Source organism: Trichosurus vulpecula, chromosome 4 (assembly GCF_011100635.1).
Source record: "Trichosurus vulpecula isolate mTriVul1 chromosome 4, mTriVul1.pri, whole genome shotgun sequence".
In the NCBI taxonomy this organism is placed as follows: Eukaryota; Metazoa; Chordata; class Mammalia; order Diprotodontia; family Phalangeridae; genus Trichosurus; species Trichosurus vulpecula.
This window is the reverse complement of record NC_050576.1, coordinates 229,350,714-229,369,850: the sequence shown is the minus strand read 5'-3', so window position 1 is coordinate 229,369,850 and position 19,137 is coordinate 229,350,714. Positions and strand designations below refer to the sequence as shown.

Genomic DNA, 19,137 nt, shown 5'->3' with positions numbered 1-19,137 from the left:
GACTGCCCTTGGAGCCTTGGGTGCAAATCCTGCCTGAGACACTTGCTAGCTGTGTGACCACGAAGTCACCTAAACGCTCCGAGCCCCGGGGAACCTTCTAAGGCTGTGTTATGCACAAACTGCCAATCTGCCTCAGGGGAGGGAGTTTCCATGCTGGGGGTACCCTATGCTGATGAGATTCTCAGTCCCCATCTCCAATAATGACAGACAGCTTTCTTAATGACCAAGCGAAAGAAAACTAGATTTTAGAAGAAAAGGTCTTGAAATTACTCCTGCAGGATCCTAAGCCTCGTCAAGACTTCAGCTAAGACATTTTTTTTATATCTCACAATCGCATCTGTGGATTTTGTTCGTTTGAAAAAATATATCTGTACAGCCTTCTTTATGTTACCAAACACCCGAAGGTTATAAATCTTTTGTTTTTGTTTTCCATCTACTTTTCATTGCGTAAGCGTGAGGTACAGAGAGCAAGAACGCAAGGATCGGTGGCGGCGGCGGCTTTAGTCATAGATAAGAAAATAGAATCGCTCTTGTTGGGTGGTGAGTTTTCGCGTGTGCTTTCAAACATGGGCGCACAGCGGTAGCGACAGCAGACACCTCGGAGGATCCAGGAACGCTAGAGGTTGAGCAGCAGGCTGCTTGCTAAGTGGCTTGGATGACTGGATATTGGAACAGTTCTGAACCGGGTACAGGCCCCTCTTTTAACCATGCACTTCCATCGCCTCATGCAGCGGATTAGGAGCGGTAGTCCTTTTTACTGTAGGGCTTGTTTCGCAGTATGCTGTCGATCTCGTTCACCACGTGCGAAGTCATCTTTGGGAGGACCTGAGACGGAGAGAAAAGGAAAACGAATGGTGGATGTGACCTTCCAAGCAACGTGGAAGCTTTTTGAAGGCAGAGACTGTCACTTTTGTCCTTGTACGATAGTGACAACAACCATAATGAGAGCTAACATTTCTATGGCGCTTTATGGCGTCTCACTGGATTCTCGCAGCACATCTGGGAGGGAGGTGTTATTGTTAACCCCATTTTACAGATGAGAAAACCGAGACAAACAGGTACAGAGACTCCGCTAGGGTCACACATCTAGGCATTGAGGGGCAATTTGAGCTCAGATCTTCCAAATTCTAAGTCCAACATTCTGGACCCCGTCCACCACTGACCAGCACAGTATCTGTCACATGGATGAACTTTATGATTTCCTGTTGTATTTGAGTATCATTTGTCCTCTATTCTTGCTATTAAACACTTTGCTCTCTCCTAACACCCTGCAACGCCTCTTCAAGGTGAGGGGGTGACCCTCAGTTCCCAGGACCACAAGCTCTGACAGGACTTACTAAGGTGGAAATAGTCAATCAATTAAGAATGATTTATTAAGAGCTGACTGTGTTCCAGGCACTGTACAAAACACTGGGAATATAAAGTAAAACTCCCAAAAAACTGGCTCTTAACTTCATGGAGTTTCCATTCTAACAGAAAAAATATGAACGTTATATATGAAGAAGACGGAAGACCACTTTAGGCCTGTTTACAGATTACATGTCAACTCAAAGAGTAACCTAGCTAAGATTGGCCAGCCACATTGCTGTCAGGTTGGCCACTGGGTAATAAAATTGGGGGGCTTCTAGAAATTCAAAAAGGCAATTGAGTAGAATGTCGAGCTGCCATCTGGATTTGAGATTATCTATATGGACACTCATAGATCTCTGAAGTGTCAAACTAGGGAGATCTACGGAGAGCCACAAATGTATTTAAAATAGATGTTTTTGCCTGGGCATCTACTACTGATTCGATCTATCCTCATCTGGAGAATTTTATTGTAGTATCAAACACTACAGATTACCATAATATCTTAATATTAATATTACCATAATATTAATATGCATTAAAAAGTGTAAGTATAGTTCATTTAAATGATGACTCTCCTTTGTGAGAGTATTAACTTGGAAGAGTTAAGGATAATGTAATCATGAAGTTGTGAATTGCCACAAAGACACATGTAACCTAGGAAAATTAAAAAATAAAATTAAAATAAAAATTTAATTGAGTTTATATCTTCTCTTAAATGACATGATATCTAATAAAAATTAACCAAGTCTTTAAATACCTAGGTATTTAAGTGGAACATCTATTTTATATATAACCAGTAGGTGGTGCTCCTCCCTTTGGCATCCACCTTTGGAATTTTTGGGGCATAGCCATTCTTCCTAGACCCTGCTTTTCTGGTCTTACCAGGTGGGCTACTTCCCAGCACTGCCTGTATTCTACTGGGCATGCCCAAGGAAGGACATTAGAGGAATGAGACTTAGCTTCCAGGTGCTGGTCCATCCTCCTCACCAGACTGCCTGGCTAGACATTTTAATCTCAAGGCCAGAAGACAAACCTTGGATTCAGTTTAAATTCTCCTTTTAGGGAGTGCACCAAAATTTATTAATCAAAATTAATAAATGATAACATTTTCACCATTAGAATACAGAGCCCCCAGGCTAGGATAAAAAACCAAAGCTATTTTAGACAGATGGGTCAGACCTCTACTTCCCTCTCGGAAGCAGACTCTGCCCCTTTATTAGCCCCCTCTGTGGTCACTCCCCCATTTGCAAATTAATAACTGACAAAAATCAGTCATAACTGGTCATCATTCTACATGATAGTTCCTAAGGCACTACCAACAAAATCAGACAACAGGGACAACTTAAGCAGTGGAAAATTCTTGTAATGTCTGCAGTCTTCAGGGCAGTAGTGGGCCTGGGGGTGGGCGAGGGGATTTGAAGAGACAGTACCCAAGCCACTCTGTCATCTCAGTCTGAGTCTGTGCAAAGTGCCTGCTGTAAATTGTAAATAAGTGATCTCTCTCCTTTCCCCCTCTTCTCTCCCCTCTTTCTCTTTTTCTCTGTCTCTGTCTCTGTCTCTTTTCCCCCTCCCTCTTCCTCTCTCTCTCTTTTCCCCCACCCACCACAGCTCATTGTCACTGCTATTTCTTGTTCCAGTCTGCTGACATCCTTTTCTTCCAACCCCTAGGTCCATGCATGTGCTACCAAGAATTTCAGCTCCATTTCAGTGCTGTCAATCCAGGGCTACAATTCTCAGAATTCATGCAGTTAGAGCCTCTCAGTCTTCTCCCAGCACAGGGAGAGAAGCTATCTGTCCCTTTAAAACACAGAGGTCCAACCCAGTCAGCAGGCTTTATCCTCAGGTGGATTTCTCCTTGGCAGAGAGGTAAGGAGGGCTAGATTCACAAGGCTGTTGGGCCCCTATACCTCCATAGCTATTACTAGGACCCTTGGTCTTAAATCAACTCTTGATTTAGCTAATCTTGAGTTCTCAGGTAGGATGTAAATTGGAATAGAGTGAAAAATATCCATTGAACAGGCCTAGCAAAGCCCCATAGTACCTGACCCTGGGCAGGGTCTCCATCCAGGACTAGAAGGCTATCATGATTTCTTCTCTCCATCCTTCACAGTGCCTGAAGCACAGGTTACTCTATAGGCCAATGGACAAAGATTTGATTCCTCTCTGGAATAGTTTACTGCTCTACATGGAGCTGTATTGATGAATAATGATTCTTGATTACTACTCCTGGTTTCAGCCACACTATTTGACTGTAGTCACATTAGTACAATAGCCATGGTTTTGCAAACTGAAAAGTACTCTATAAATACTCTTTCTTTCTCTCTCTCCTCCTTTTTCCTTCTCCACCTCTTTCTTCCTTCTCTTCTTTCTTCTATTCCTACTCTTTTTCTTTCCCTCCTCCTCCCCCTCCTCCCTTTCCTGTCCCCTCCCTCTCCTTATCATCATCATCATCATTATCATCAACAGCATCATCATCATCATCATCTCCATCATCATCACCACCACCACCACCATCATCACCATCACCATCACCACCATCATCACCATCACCACTACCACCATCACCACCATCATCATCACCATCACCATCACCATCATCATCACCATCACCATCACCATCATCATCATCATCATCATCATCATCATCATCACCGTTATATCCACCTCTCCTTATTAGCCCTTCTCTCAAAAGGATCAAAGCTTTTGGACAGATCTGGATCGGAATCTTCTGGATTGGAAACAGCTGATCAATTATAGGATGGGAAGTGAGCTTGGGATTTCATTAGTAAATGGAGCTCCCAGATAAGGAAACTCCTTCTACCAATGCAGGTTGGCACCTTCTCTGTAACTTACAGTTTTAGAGAATTGCCTAGAACATTGAGAGGTAGAGGGACTGGCCCAGGGTCACACAGCCTCTGGGTGTCAGAAGTGGGACTTAGCCAGGTCTTTCTGGCTGTGAGGCTGGTTCTCTTTCCACAAATGCCATGTTGCCTGTAAGCTCTGGTTAGTAATTCATTCATTAGAGGCAAAATCTGCTTTAGTGTTCTTGTTGTCTGACATATTTCAAAAACTAAAGAACCAAACTTCAGAAACTTTGCCTTGATTAGCCATGACTATAACCAGGTGACCAAATAAGAAAATCAAGCTTTAAGTAAGAAAAATGGAGCAGGAACTCATTGGAAGAGGAACAAAAAGTAAGGTCCATTTCCCAGAGAGTATCTTTCCTCAGTAGCAAAGAATGTGAAGTTCTCAACTTGTGATTAATTGATCACCACTGAAGTCAACAACAACATTTTTCTAATAGAGAAGTTGAGGAGTGCTTAGGAAGATTAAGTAGTTTGGGGAGATCTCAAAAGCGGGTGCTGATAAAATCTTTTTGTAATGAATCCCACAGCACACTCACTGATAAAATGAATCTGTTGCTGGAAAACACATTTCTAGGCTATGAAATAAAACCCAAGGCATTGTGAATCGAAAAGAAACACTTGATTCCAAGAAGGAAAAGAGACTATTCCAAAAAGATAAATGATCAAAGGATATGAACAAATAATTTTCAAAAGAAGAACTGCAAAGTAACCACAACCATGTGAAAAAATGTTCTAAATCACTAATAATAAAAGAAATGCAAATCAAAAGAACCCTGAGGTTTTACCCCATACCCAGCAAATTGGCAAATATTTCCAAAAGTGGCAGTAGTCAATGATGGAAGGGTTGTGCAAGGATAGGCACATTAATACATTGTTGGTGAAGCTATGAATGGTATAACTATTTGGGAAAACAATTTGGAATTATAAGGATAAAGTGACTAAGATACCCATATCCTTTGCACCAAAATCATTGACAAGAAAAAAGTCACCATACACTCCAAAATATTTATAGTAGCACTTTTTGTGATAGCTAAGAATTAGAAACAAAGTAGATGCCTCTTGATTCATGGCTAAACAAACTGTGGTACATGAATGTAAAGGAATATGACAGTGCTGGAAGAAATGATGTGTGTGATGAATACAGAGAAGCCTGGAAAGAGCTATGTGAACTGATGCAGAATGAAGTCTGCAGAACCGAGAAAACAATCTATACAGTAATACAGCAATGTAAATTGAAAGAATGACAACACACCAAAAAAATCAAAGTAAATGTTAGAAGATTATAATGATCAAACAGGACTCAAATGAAGGGGTATGAGAAGATACACCCAACCTATGCCTTTGTGATGGTGGTAAGTCCACAGGTGTAACACATTGTACATGTTTATTTTTACTTTTTCAATATATCAATCAGCTGAATTGATTGTTTTCCTCTCTAAAATACTATTTGTCACATGGCAAGGGAGAGGGATATTTGGGGTAAGTACGGTGACATAAAAAAATCAATAAAATTTATTTTAAAAAAGACAAAGCAAAAAAATTAAATAAAAATAAAGAGAAGCATCATACATGTTCCAATTCAGTCTTCTCCACTTGCCTGGCTCCTGTAATCTTTTTTGTGAGTTGTATTTTTGCTTGGTTTAGGGGTATGGCCAGTTTGAGAAGGGTGAATGGGGATTTCTTAGTTGTTTGAAATGTTTGAAGCATAATAGGGTGAGGAGACACAAGATGCATTTGTTCCTTAGAACCCTTATTTAAAGAAAGATTTATTGTAATGGGACTTTTTTCACCGTTACATTAGTGGTGCTTTATAAATGTTTAATTTTCATTGATTTATTGATTAAATTGATTTTCACTGTTCCAAAAAAAAAAAAAGAATATAAGCTCCTTGAGGAACAGGGATCATCTTGTTTATATTTATGTCCCCATTAACTTAGTACAGTGCTTGGCACATGGTAAAAGCTTAGTAACTATCTTTTCATTCATTTGTTCTCAGCTGTGAAGTGCAGCAAACAACAGGAAGTAATTTATTTTGAATTGAGATAATACGTCCAGGATTCCTCTCCAATCTCCTTGATGGAATTAGAGTCTACCAGACTTACTGATGATTCATTGGTAAATGGACCAGAGTTGTTTATTGGCTAGATCAAACCAGATCTAACTCATTCTTGGAGTTTGGGGCTTCCTGGCAACTCAAAGGGTATGATTCTCTGAGGCATCGAGATGAGGAAGATGAAATTGCCATCTGAGGAGAGCCTCAAAGGAACTCCAGATCATTCTTGATGGAACTTGTTAGTAATGGGTCTCCTTACCTGTATGGCACCAAGGTTTTCTATAAGTTGCTCAGGATTGGAACACCCTAGGAGAACAGAGCTCACTCCCTCATTCCGCAGGCACCATGCTAGGGAAAAAGAAGAAATCAGTCATTCTTTTCAAGCACTTCTGAAAATTGTCAGAGAAATAACATATGTAATGTGATTGTTCAACCTTAAAGTACCATATAAGTATTATTAATAATAATAATAATAGCAACAGCAACACAAAGTGCATCCCTGTAGGGTAGATAGGCCAACTTTTACCACATGGGAGCTGTGGCATTCCAGGCTGTGGCGCAATCCACCTCCCCATCAGAAAGCCCTTTATCTTGGACACTCAGATTATCTAATTAGCTAATTCCACTGAGGTGTCACCATTCCTAAGAGTTGTTATGTTTTAATAGGGACTCTTTGGTGATGATGATGATGGTGGTGGTGGTGGTGGTGGTGGTAGCTGGCATTTCTTTCAAACTTTAAGTTTACCTCACATCTTACACACTGTCTCCTTGGGGTGTCATGCCAGCCTAGGAGATAGGTATTATAGCCAAGATAACCCCCATTTTACAGATATAGATCCTAAAGCTCAGAAAGATTAACTGACTTACTCACCATCACACAGCAGATAAGCACCTTGACTGAAGTGCCTCTATTGCTTTCCTGTTAAATCTGAAGAGGCTTTTCTCAGACCTAGCCCTATGTGACTTTTGATACTGCTCATCACCTTCTCCTGGATAACCTCCTCTTTGAGTTTTCATCCGTTCTTCATCACTCTGTTCTTTCAAAGATCATCACCAGTCCTTTGGAATCATCATTGCTCATTGCATTGATCAGAGATCTTAAGTATTTTAAAGTTTTTTTGCTTTCAAATATTGTTATTATACAAAATATTCTCCTGGCTCTGCTCACTTAACTTGTATCAGTTCATACAAGTCTTCCTAAGTTTCTCAGAAATCATTACTTTCACCATTTTTCATGGCACAATAAATTTCCTTTACATTAATATGCTATAATTTCTTTGGCCATTTCCTTCTCATTCCAGTTCTTGGCCACTATACAAAGTGCTCGAAATGGGGGTTGCTGTTTTTTAACTGGATTATCAGCAACCCTCACCTAAGCTTTTTCAGTCTCAGCATACTCATCTGTAAAGTGGAGGTAATGATAGCTGCAGTATTTAGTTCATGGTGTTGTGGTGAGGTTCAAAGGAGATAATGTGTGGAAAGCAAAGCTGCTCTTGATATGTCAGCCATCTTTTCTTGATCTTATCTTTCCCCTCACCCCAATCTCCCCATTTGCCTATCTAGGTCCCATTACTTCAAAACTCAATTTAAAGGAAAATCCCTTATTCTAGGAACCTTCTCTGACCATCCCTCTGGTTTTGCTTATTCTAGGTGACATCTCTCAAGTTAATTTAAATGATTTTTGCAGTAGGAAAGCTTCCAGTGGGGCACTCATTTTGAAGGATTTTTGGGGAAAACCTCTAGCGTTCTGAATGGATGACAGCGTAGGCCAGGTGACTGGAGAGTGGGGGAAGAGCAGAGAGTTTGGCAATAGCCAGAGGAGTCTGTCAGCTCCTTCCTAAATCCTGGCCATCTTATCTCCCTGTAGGGTCACTGGAGGGCACCCCAGATGGAGGTGGTTTTTCATTTTCTCCCTCTGCTTATTGCTGATAAATCAGCTGAGCTTCTCTCATTATACCTTAAGAAATCTAAGGGGTTATTCTCCTCTTAGAACAGCTTTGGTGTGCTGGTGCATTCTGACAAAATGATATTTCCAAAATGCAAATCCAACCATGTTCCTCTTCTACTTGAAAATCTTCACTGGTTCCCTCTTATCCTCAGGATAAATGATAACATCATTCACAGCCTGGCATTTGAAGCCTGCCATAGTCTGACTCCCACCTACTTTTCCTCGTCTTATTTCTTATGACTCCCCTTTCATGAATTCTCCATCGCTGGCATGTCGGCTGTTTCTTATGCACCATATTCGATTCCCCACCTCCATGACTTTGCATATTGTCTCTCACATTTGGAATTCATTGTCGCCTCCCAGAATCCTGGCTTCCTTTGAAACAGAACTCAGTTCCAAGATTCTGCAGGCATCATTTCCTGGTCAGCACCTCTGCTTCCCAGCTGTTAGTGCTCTCCTCCTCTCCAGTTTGCTTTGCGTGACTTTACGTATGTGCTTATGAATCCCCCCCAGGAGAAGAGATGTTCCTTGAGGACTGGGACCAATTCATTTTTGTCTTTGTATCTCCAGCACCCAGCACAGTATCTGGCATATAGTAGGCCCCAAATAAATGTTTGTTGAATTAAATTGAATTTCCCCCTACTTCTCTATCATTATTGGATTGGGCCCTCTCCTGAATACTATTTAAACAAGGGTAAAAATACATGAGAGGAAATGGATGGGACCAGAAAGGCCAGTTATCATCTAGGTTTTTACTGCTTCCTTCTAAATGTATACGTGTGTGTGTGTGTGTGTGTGTGTGTGTGTGAACCTGTGTGTTATTGTTTAATGTAAGTTCCTTGAGGTCAGAAATAATGTATTTTTTGGTCTTTCTATCCTCAGGGTCTAGGCCCCATAGTAGGTACTTAAGGAGACCTTGTTGAGTGAATGAATAAAGAATGAGGAAAGAAACATCTAGGAATGGAGAAAATGCTTTGGATTTCAGGAAATTCGCTTGAGAGAATATTAATGGGTGGCTGCAATGAGTCTCACAACAAACAGCAGAAGAAGAGAGGGATTGAGAAGGATGTGTCTGTGAGCCCAGGAAAAGCCTGGCTTTTCTCAGACTGCCGGCTCTTACCCACTGCTAGCTGAGGGAGGGTGCAGCCCAGGCGCTCTGCAATCGGAGAAAGGTCCTTTAGCTTGGTTTGCTGCTTTCTTCCTTCTTCACTTATGATCTTTTCCTTCAGCCACTGGTAGCACTGGGGGTGAAGGAGAGCAAAAGTTAACACTGTCTAAATATTTGGTATGAATGATTGATATCTCAGATTGAGTCCCAAGTGATATCTCTTGACCTGTCCCAGAATCAGTTCAAGTCACAGATGTTGGTGCCCTAAATGCGACGGCCTCACAAGGTCCTACCCATGCCTCATTGGCTCATGTGGGTGACTCTGGGTCCACTCTAGTGACCCACTATAAGCTGTAGCAGGTTCAGTCAGGCTAGAAAGGCCTTGAGCATCATTCCAGCAACAGATTGAGCCTGCTCTCCCAAGGTGCTCTACTTAAATACAGAGAGACTCATTATCAGCCGGCCACTATGTGATGAATTCTTTGTCTATCACAGCCAATAAAACAAAGAAAAGATTTTTTAAATGACCGCTAATCCTGTGTACCCCCTTCTACTTCAACAGTGATGGCAGACTGGTAGAAAAGGAGGCAGAGGGTGATAAGAGGCTGCCCAAATGTGAAAACAAAGCCACACTTGACAGGGTTGACCATGTAATGGAAGGGATCGCCTTGACTCTTATACCTGAAACTGGACTAAGTCCTGTGGTCTGTAATAAGGAGGAAGACCTGTCTCCTGAATGACTGTGATCCCTAAAATCTCAAAATGACCATTTTTTTAAAGTTTAAAAACTTGCTGCTTTTAAAAGATTTTCATCATCTTAAAGCACAAGCCACATTATTTTGAACATTTTGGCACACTCAGTCCTGTAGAGTAGAAGAATGAATACTTATATATGAACAAAATCTAATTTTAAGATGTAGTAAAATGTATATAATTTTATCTCCCTAAACTTGTAAAAACGATTGTAGAATTATTCCACCCTAGCCAAAGATGTCAGGATGAGAAAATACTCGTTAAAGCCTGAAAAGGAGCTGGGTGGCACCACTGTGCGACATATGGACTCAGCTCTCCCTCACCAAGGCAGGGCCCCTTTGAGAGGCAGCCCAGAGAGCCTGCCAAGCTTGGAAGTTGGGGAACAGAGACTTCAGTCCTGGAGCTTCCTCGAGCTTTAGGCCCTGTGTGACCTGGGATAATAACTCAATTCACTTCTTCCCTAGCCTTCAGTTTCCTTATTTGCCAAATGAGGAGGTTGGGCCAGATGATCTCTAAAGGTCCTTCCAGTTCCAAGTCTGCAGTCCTTTTCATGTAGAAGCTTTTCATGTTTTCTTACTTTTCCAAGGGTTCTCTTTAACCATGACATAGGTAACAATGGAATCTTTCAGCCAAGGTAAGGACAGCTCAGCTAGAAGATTTCAGCAATATGTAACTCTTTCCTTTTTTATTTTTTTAGTGAAACTATTAAAAACCATGCCATTGTATAAGCCCCCAGTGACACTAGGCTCTGAATTTCTCCGGAGAAAGCATTTGTCAAGTTATAGATACCACTGACCTTTAGTTTCTCCAAGGAAATAAATGGTACAATATTCAGCTGTGGCCAGATCCCAGGCACTCCACCCACACTATCTTAATGGATCACATCTTTTTGCAAAGTGTTTTTCATAATCAAAGCCTCCCCAAGGATAGTTGCAAATGAACACCATAGCTATATTGTTGTTTTGTCTATGTGAGTGTGTGCGGATGTGCGTGTGCATGTGTGTGTCCACGTGTAAATTTTGTGAACAGTAAATATTTTCAGGAAGAGAAACTGAAAGGATGAGGCATACCAGTTTTATTCACCTTCTCCAATCTCACAGGCTTGCAGTCAGGCTCTTGTCTGAGACAGTCAACAGATTTTGAGTGGAGCTTGCAGGAAGACCTGGCTCCCCCTCCCCCCAGGATAAGGTGGGTTGCCAGTCCAGCCCTGAAGTTCTTCAGGGGTTACATTTGATGCCAATGATTTCAGGGTGTGCAACCATCAGTGGTGAAGATTGGCGTTTCAGACTTCCTAGGCAGCATTCCCAGGCAGCATTCCCAGAAATGCTACTGGCTGCTGGAGTGCGTCCCCCCGTAGCTCATTTTTGTTCTTAATAGGAAAACCAGTATTGATCCAAATTTGGTGGAAACTTCTCACTGACATTTTTCAGGAACCCAGATCTCCAAACGTGACATAAAGGCAAACCATCAATGGCAGAAGCCCAGGAAACATTAGAATAAGGGATCTAAATTTGTCATTCCAGGGTATCCTTGGCTACATGCATAGATCCATGAGTTCTTCCCTTTATGATGCATATCAGTCTATCTATAGTTCTCTGAACATTATGTGGACACCATTGGGGCACATGGAATATCCACCGAGTTCACTAATTGACTGGACCATCAATGAATGAATGAATGAATGGAAAAATATTTATTGTTTCCCCCATGAACCAGACACTATAGTAAGTGCTAGAGACTCAATTATAAACAAATAAGACAATCCTTGTCCTCAAGGAGTTCTCATGATGATAGTGGAAGATAACATACATTGGAGAATGATGTCCAGGGAAGCCAGAGGGGATGGTGATTGGTGTCCTAGTGTGATCAATTGACATTTTCTTTTCAGAGATGGTAGCATAGATTGGATGGCTGATTTCAGAGCTAGAATTGGAAAGCTGAGGAGGGGAGGACACATATTGAGCAAGGAATGGGGATGGCCAGGAAGTATCCACATAGGACATTCACTAGTCAAATGCCAAGGTCCCCTACATTTTCTCTGGCACCACAATATCCCCTTCTCGGGTATCATTCTTCATGGGCATTGCTTTGCCGCACGCTTGTGCCTTTTTGTTGCCCCCTCAGTGACCCTTGACTTGAATTCTTCAGTGGTATGCCATGACTCATGCACAACATCCTCTGAAGAATGTTGTTAACCAAAAATAGAAGCCTTTGTTTCAGAGAAAAGTTTAAGGTCATGACAAGGGCTGTGTAAGTTGCCATAACTACAGAGTCATATGCCCACTGGCACATGTGTATGACATTTTTGAGAATAATGTACAAGCCTATGGAGAACATCCTGGAAGGCTTGAGAAGGGGAATATTCTACAGTAGGCCACACAATTGGCTGACAGGTGTAGAGAATGCACTTGACTGGCAGAGCAAAATGCTTCCCTTCTAACAAAAGTGTCTTTATAATTTAATGCTCATATTTGGGCAGATGACTCTGAAATATACCTTTCCAGTCCTAATCCCTCTCTTATCCTCCAGGATCCTCTAGCCATCTTAAGCTCTTGTCCTGTAGATACCTTAAATTCAACATGTGCAAAACTGAACTCATTGTCTTTCCCCCAAAAAACTATCCCCTATCAAGACTACCACCATCGAGGCTCACAACCTAGGTGTTATCCTTGACTCATGTCTGAACTACCCGTATCCAATCAGTTGCCAAGTCCTGTCAATTCTACCTTCAAAACATCTCTCCCTTATACCCCTTTCTCTCCTCTGACATTGCCATCACCCCGGTGCAGACCCTGATTACCTGAAGCCTGGACTATTATAAGCTGTTGGTTGGTCCGCCTGTCTTAGATCCCTCCCTTCTCCAGTCCATCCCCTACTCAGCTGTCAGATTGGTCTTCCTAATCTCAGGTCTGGCCATGCCACTCCCCTATTCAGTAAACTCCAGGAGCTTGTCCAGGATCAAATATAAAGTCCTCTGGCTTTTAAAGGGCCTCATCACCTGACCCTTCCTACCTTTCCAGTCTTCTTTCAACCTCCTCCCCTCCACATCCTCTGTTATCTGCTAACACTGGATTCCTTGCAGCTCCTCAATCATGGCGCTCCATCTCCTTTTCATCTGGCCATGCTGGCCGTTCCCTGGGGCTTGAAATTCTCCTCTTCCCCATCTCTACTTCTTGGCTTCTCTAGTTTCCCTCTAGGCCTGGCTAAAATTCTACCTTCTTCAGAGAGTCTCTCCCAACCCCTCTTCATGCTAATGCCTTCCCTCTGGGATCATCACCAATTTGTCCTGTCTGTGGCTTGTTTGTACAGAGCTCTTTGCTCTCCTATTAGACTGGCAGCTCCCTGAGGGCAGGGACTGTTTTTTACCTTTCTTTTTATCTCTGGAGCTTAGCACATTGACTGGCACATAATAGGTGCTCAATAAATGCTTGTTGATTTAACTTGACTTCTACATGTATGTCAAGATTCCTTGAGAGTTTAACATCAACGACAACTTTGTTCAGTTACCCTCTGATTATTATATTAAGAGAGGCACAAAATGGGGAGATATGTGTTTATTAAAGAAGAATATCCAGTTCAGAGCCCAAATGGAAGGGGAAGTTCCTGTAGATTAACACAGTGCAGTAGGTGATTAATAAATGTTTATTGGCCGACTGACTGATGGTGAGGTCTTTCAGATACCCCTATTTGTGGATGATATTGTGTTGAGTGTGTCAAGCCCCAGAACCAAAGCAGGGCCTTTTAAATGAGATGCATTATCACTCCAAAGAGTTTCACCTACTCATCCCTGAGGGACACTAAGACGGATGAAGAATGATTGATTATGGCCTGGTCTATGGTATAAATACGGTTGGGCGGGCAACCCACAGTCCATATATCCAATCCAGTCTATATATCTGGCAGAAAGTGAGATCAATAATGAACTAGACTCTGGGTTAATTACCCAATCCTTTCTATGACCCCAAGCTGCTTCTTTGTAGCTAAGTATTTTTTTCTCTCTCTCCCCTCTCTCCCCCATCTCTCTGTCTCTCTCTGTCTCTCCGTCTCTCTGTCTCTCTCTGTCACACACACACACACACACACACACACACACACACACACACACGCGCGCGCGCGATTTATCATCCCTATCTGGGGCTCTACTGCGGTTGGGTCTCATGGTGTTTTTCTTGACGTTGAAGAAGATTTTCCCAAGATATTGCTTTACTTCAAACAGAACCTGAGTATGTTTTCTAAAAGGCAGGTGGGTGGGTGTGGCTGTGGGGGTATTGGGGGGGATTTAAGGAGGTGTATCTGTGGTACCACCAGAAACCTCTTTAATGCTTCTGAACTCAAGAGCAGGTAGAGCCTAAAAATGAGAAATCAGGTAGTAGTGATAATTCCTTGCTTATATTTAAGGAGATGAAAACACTGAAAATCAGTAGCAATATCTGTTTATACAGATGGAAAGGGGCCAGAGCAGGAAGGTTAGAGGGCTTTTCAGTGAATATTTATCAAGTAGTACTCCTTCTTTAAAGGAAGGTTGGGCAGGGGCCCTGCTGGAGGTATTGTTGCTCTAAGAATCACAGGGTGAAGCCTGAGAAATGGGTCTGGCAGAGGGAACCTTGTGGAGAGCCTGGCAGCAGCAGCCGGCTCCAGGCTTGAAAGACACACTGTTCTCAGAAACACTTCCCTCCAGCCCAATTCTTGCCCCTGCTTCTTACAATTTTAACTGCTACGATTCCGAAATCAGAAATTATTCCGCAGTAGCTTGGCTCAGGGGTTAGAGAGAGGCTGATCTGATTCAGGACTTTCTAGTACACCACTTTTTGTTCCTTAGCCACCATATTGTTTTCCTCCAAGTGCTTATAGAGGATTTTAGTGATAAAATCATGAATGCTTTGCACAGTATCAGTGTAATTGGCCTGTATTTTGGAGAGTCGCTGGTATAATTATCACCTCTGAGTATGCAATGCCTTCTGTTAAGATACCTCTTAGTTTTATGTCAAGAGGAAATGGATAATGTGCTTTGCTAAAACTTCATCTGCCATATTGAAATGTTTGATATGTGGCCCATAATGATGAAAGGGTATAGCGGAAATATGAGTTATATTTTGGATGTATTGAGATTGAGATGACCACAGGGTAGCCAGTTTGAAGTATCCAAAAGGCAGTTGGTGATACACGACTGTAGCTCAGGAGAGAGGTTAAGATCAAATGTATAGATTTGGGAATCATTCACCTAGAGATGATAATTGAACCCATGGGATTTGGAGAGTGAGAGAGTACAAAGGAAAAAGAGAAGAAAGCCTAGGATAGAGCCTTGTAGGACATATGGTTAGTGGTCATGGCCAAGATGGAGCCCTGGCAAAGGAGACAAAGAAAGTGTTCTCAGAGACACATAGGAGAACCAGAGCAGTGACAGGAGAACCTAGATAGGAGAGGGAATCCAGGAGGAGAGGGTCATCAAGAGTGTCAGAAGTAGCAGACAAGACAAAAAAGCATCCAGACTGAGAGATGTCCATTCAGTTTGGCAATTAAGAGATCACTGGTAGCTTTGGGAAGAAGGAACCGCATTAAAAGAGATGCCGTGGGCATTATTATCCTGATGTTTATAATGAGGAAACTGAGCCTCTGAGATGTTAGGTTACTTGCCTGTGATTAAAACTAGCATATATCAGAGCTGAGATTGAAACCAAGGCTTTCTGATATCCACTCTGCAATTCTGCTTGCTGTAGAGAGAGAAATCTCTTGGTGAATATTGCATCTAGAAATATCCCCATTTAATTTGATTTCCAGAAAGATTCTAGGTTGCTTAAAAAGTCCATCTATTGTACTTGAACCTCCTCCCACTGCTTGGACAATGGACATTATTTTGATGTGACTCAGTTTCCACACTTCCTTGAGTCCCTTCTCAATACTGTATACTTCTGTATATTATTCTGCCTAGCTGTAGCTTCTGTGACTGTTGTTGTCATTTTGGCAATATTCTACCCAGTAGGGGTTGACTCAATCAATAAATTCACCATTACTTTTATAGCAGTCTGACTGCTTTGTTTGGCCCCGGGTGCTTTAGCCTGATTTTATGGTTCTAGGACATCTGGTTCAAACTGAAATAGCCTTAGGCACATATGTACAGTACAAGGTTAATCTATTTATCAGCATATAGTTCAGGATATGCTCTACGTGGACCATCTGAACCACCTCAAGATGCCTGTTGGTAGGATTTGCCATAGCTGTTGTTGGCCGACCTCCAGTTCCATTTCTTTGAGTGATTGCCATCTTATTTTTATCACTCCTCATCTCCCCATTCTCTCTCAGAGGGGCTACATCTTTTACTTCTTGCTTCATGCCCCTGATTGAGTTATTGATCCTGGACTATGCCCATGTGCTGTTTCAGAGGACACTTGAGTTGATCGTTTATGAAGCCTTGAAATTCTACTGGTGCCACTGAATAGCTCTCAACAAACCTGTTTTCTGATCCTCTGCTTTTTCAGCTCTGAAGCTTTCCTTCTGCTTGTTGCCAAGGAAGCTTCAGTGGTCATTAAGTCTGCTTTATAAAAGTACCAACAGAAAATAATTCTCAAGTTGCTTTTGGATTCAGTTAAGCTAAGAATTTATGTGTGTGTGCACGTATGTGCGTGTGTTTATGTGTACGTGCGCGTATGTGCATGTGTTTTTGTGTGTGTGTGTGTGCGTGTGCGCGCGAGAGTGCGCGTGTGTGTGTGGGGCCGGTGCCTTCCCAGCTGCTGAGTGGCTTCTCTCTGTCATAGTTTGAAGTCCACAAATCATCCTGAACAGTAGCTGTCCCTTCTTTTTTTGAGCAGAAGTGGACTAGTGGCATGGGTAGATGAGTAAACTGGGAACCAGGGGACCAAAGTTCTCATCTCACCTTTATTCCTGAATATCTTTGCCTTGGTCTATTGCTTAATCCCTCTATGCCTCAGTTTCTATATCTCCAATAACCTTTGGCCCTCCTTATCTCCCAAGGATGTTCTGAGAATAGACAGATTTGAAGGTGCTGAGGCCTCTTAGAGTTCCCAAGGGCCATGATTCTTGAGCACTGGACATCTTCTTCATTAAAGGTGCTTTGAGTTTTCATTTCCTAACTTGTTCTTGGTTTATTCTGAGATAGGGAACAGGACAGAACTTATGATTTCATTCGTATAGGGAATTAGAGAGTGAGGAAACTCCCTCTACCAATGCAGGCCAGCATCTTAGAGTGGCTCAGATCACTGAGGGGTTAAGTTACTTGCCCAGGGTCATTCAGGCTATATTAGAAGTCAAACTTGAACCCATGACTTTCTAGCTTTGAGGCCAACACTCTATTCACTATACCACACTGCCTTGCTACTTTGCTCAGAACAATCTAAAAGGCTTTTTAAAAGCAAATATCTGCTTTCTAGATTTGGGATAATTTCCCCAAGAATACCAAAACAGAAAAAAATCCAGCATCTTAGAACCATCAATACACCTACTTTAGAAATATTTACTTTAGAAACATATCTCAATAATTTGTACAAAAATAGCTTGAATGATTTGCTCAAATGCTTTGCTAAAAATCTAGATAAACTCTACCTAAAACAGTGGTTCTTGACGTTGAACCCCATTGGCAGTCTGGTGAAGCCTAAGGACCACTTCTCAGAGAATGATCTTTTTAAATGCATGAAATGAAATACATAGGACCACAAAGGAAACCAATTATACCAAATGTTATCAGACTGTTTTGTAGCTGAGTTCAAAGTCCCCAAGTGAAGAACTCTTATCTAAAGCATTCTTTTGATGTACAGGTTGAGGAAATCTCTTGAAAAAGGTAGTCATGTTGATCTGGGCTGACTTGTTCCTTATACTGGTTCTTTGGGGCCTCAGCTTTCTATGCTGGATATTCACTAGCTATAGGATATTCTGTGATTTTGCCATAAATGTCTGTTTTGTCGAGTAGAAAATTGCCTGCTAGGGAAGGAAATGACAAAACCGCTCCAATATATTTGCCAAGAAAACCCCAAAAGGGGTCACAGAGTCGAATGAAGACATAAGATTTTCATACTACAAGTATAAAAAGATGTTGTTGTGGTCCCCAAATGTAGAAATACATCACACTCAACAGGAAACAAGTGGGGTGGGGGGAGGGCTTAAAGGGAGGCTAGTGTTAGGGACAGAGTAGTTGGAAGCAACATAAACTTCCTGATCATGAAAGAGAGATTAAAAGGAAAACAAAACAGAACAAAGAACTGGAACCTACATGGGAATTAATTAATTGGGGAATGACTGAACAAATGGTGATAAATAAATATAATGGATAAGAAATGACAAAAGAGAAGATTTCAGAGATTCTTGGGTAGTATGAACTGATGCAGCATGAAGTGAGCAGAACCATGAAAACAATGTATATAATGACAACAAAACTACAAGGACAACAATTCTGAAAGATGTTAAGAACTTTGATCTTCAAGCAGTAGCTAACCATGGCTCCAAAGGACCTATGATAAAAGCACCCAGCAGATTTGGAAGCTTGTGTGTCAGTGTCTACCTGCAGAGCCATTGTTATCTATCATTTGACTCTCCCCCCTCCTCCCCTCAGGCCATTGGAAGAGAAGCTTCCTTCATGGAAGTCATAGGAAATACCTTGAGTGATGCTCTGGAGCTTTCAGGCACACCGTTGCCATATTTCCCTGAGATGATCCCACAGGCGAGGGGGGACCAGGTCATTGCTCCAACCCCTACAGGAAAAATAAATGCAAATGCAGCTTATGGAAATAATCGGAATGTGGGCTTTTAAACGGAACTTTTTTTTTAAAGAAAGAACTTAACATGTTATTTGATTTTCATTATGGCAAATCTCTTTAACATGAGCAAATATCTTTCATTAAAATGGCCACACTTGTGTCCAAGACCACCTCCTACATGAGCACTTTTAGTACTTCCTCCCACAATTATCACAGATTTCGACGTGTACCTGATGTCTCCCTCAAAAGAAGGTAAGTTTCTTGAGATGAGTTCATGTCTTTATAGAGATTTTCTACACTGTTTATAAAATACTTGAAATTTGTTCACTTGAAATCTCTTAGCTCACTGAAAT

General features: G+C 41.7%; 1 protein-coding gene across 3 annotated transcripts in view; it reads right to left on the bottom strand.

The window, feature by feature from the left end:
• Nucleotides 1-265: 265 nt before the first annotated feature.
• The window catches only part of KCNAB1 (potassium voltage-gated channel subfamily A member regulatory beta subunit 1), a 453,996-nt gene continuing 435,124 nt past the window's right edge, over nt 266-19,137 (bottom strand). For all 3 annotated transcript variants that reach the window (XM_036757675.1, XM_036757677.1, XM_036757676.1), the window contains 4 exons: nt 18,684-18,778; nt 9,339-9,459; nt 6,530-6,618; nt 266-825 (listed from right to left, as the gene is read on the bottom strand). In XM_036757675.1, coding sequence (XP_036613570.1) covers nt 736-825; nt 6,530-6,618; nt 9,339-9,459; nt 18,684-18,778 — 395 coding nt within the window. In that variant the 3' untranslated portion in view covers nt 266-735. The remainder of the gene's footprint in view (nt 826-6,529; nt 6,619-9,338; nt 9,460-18,683; nt 18,779-19,137) is intronic.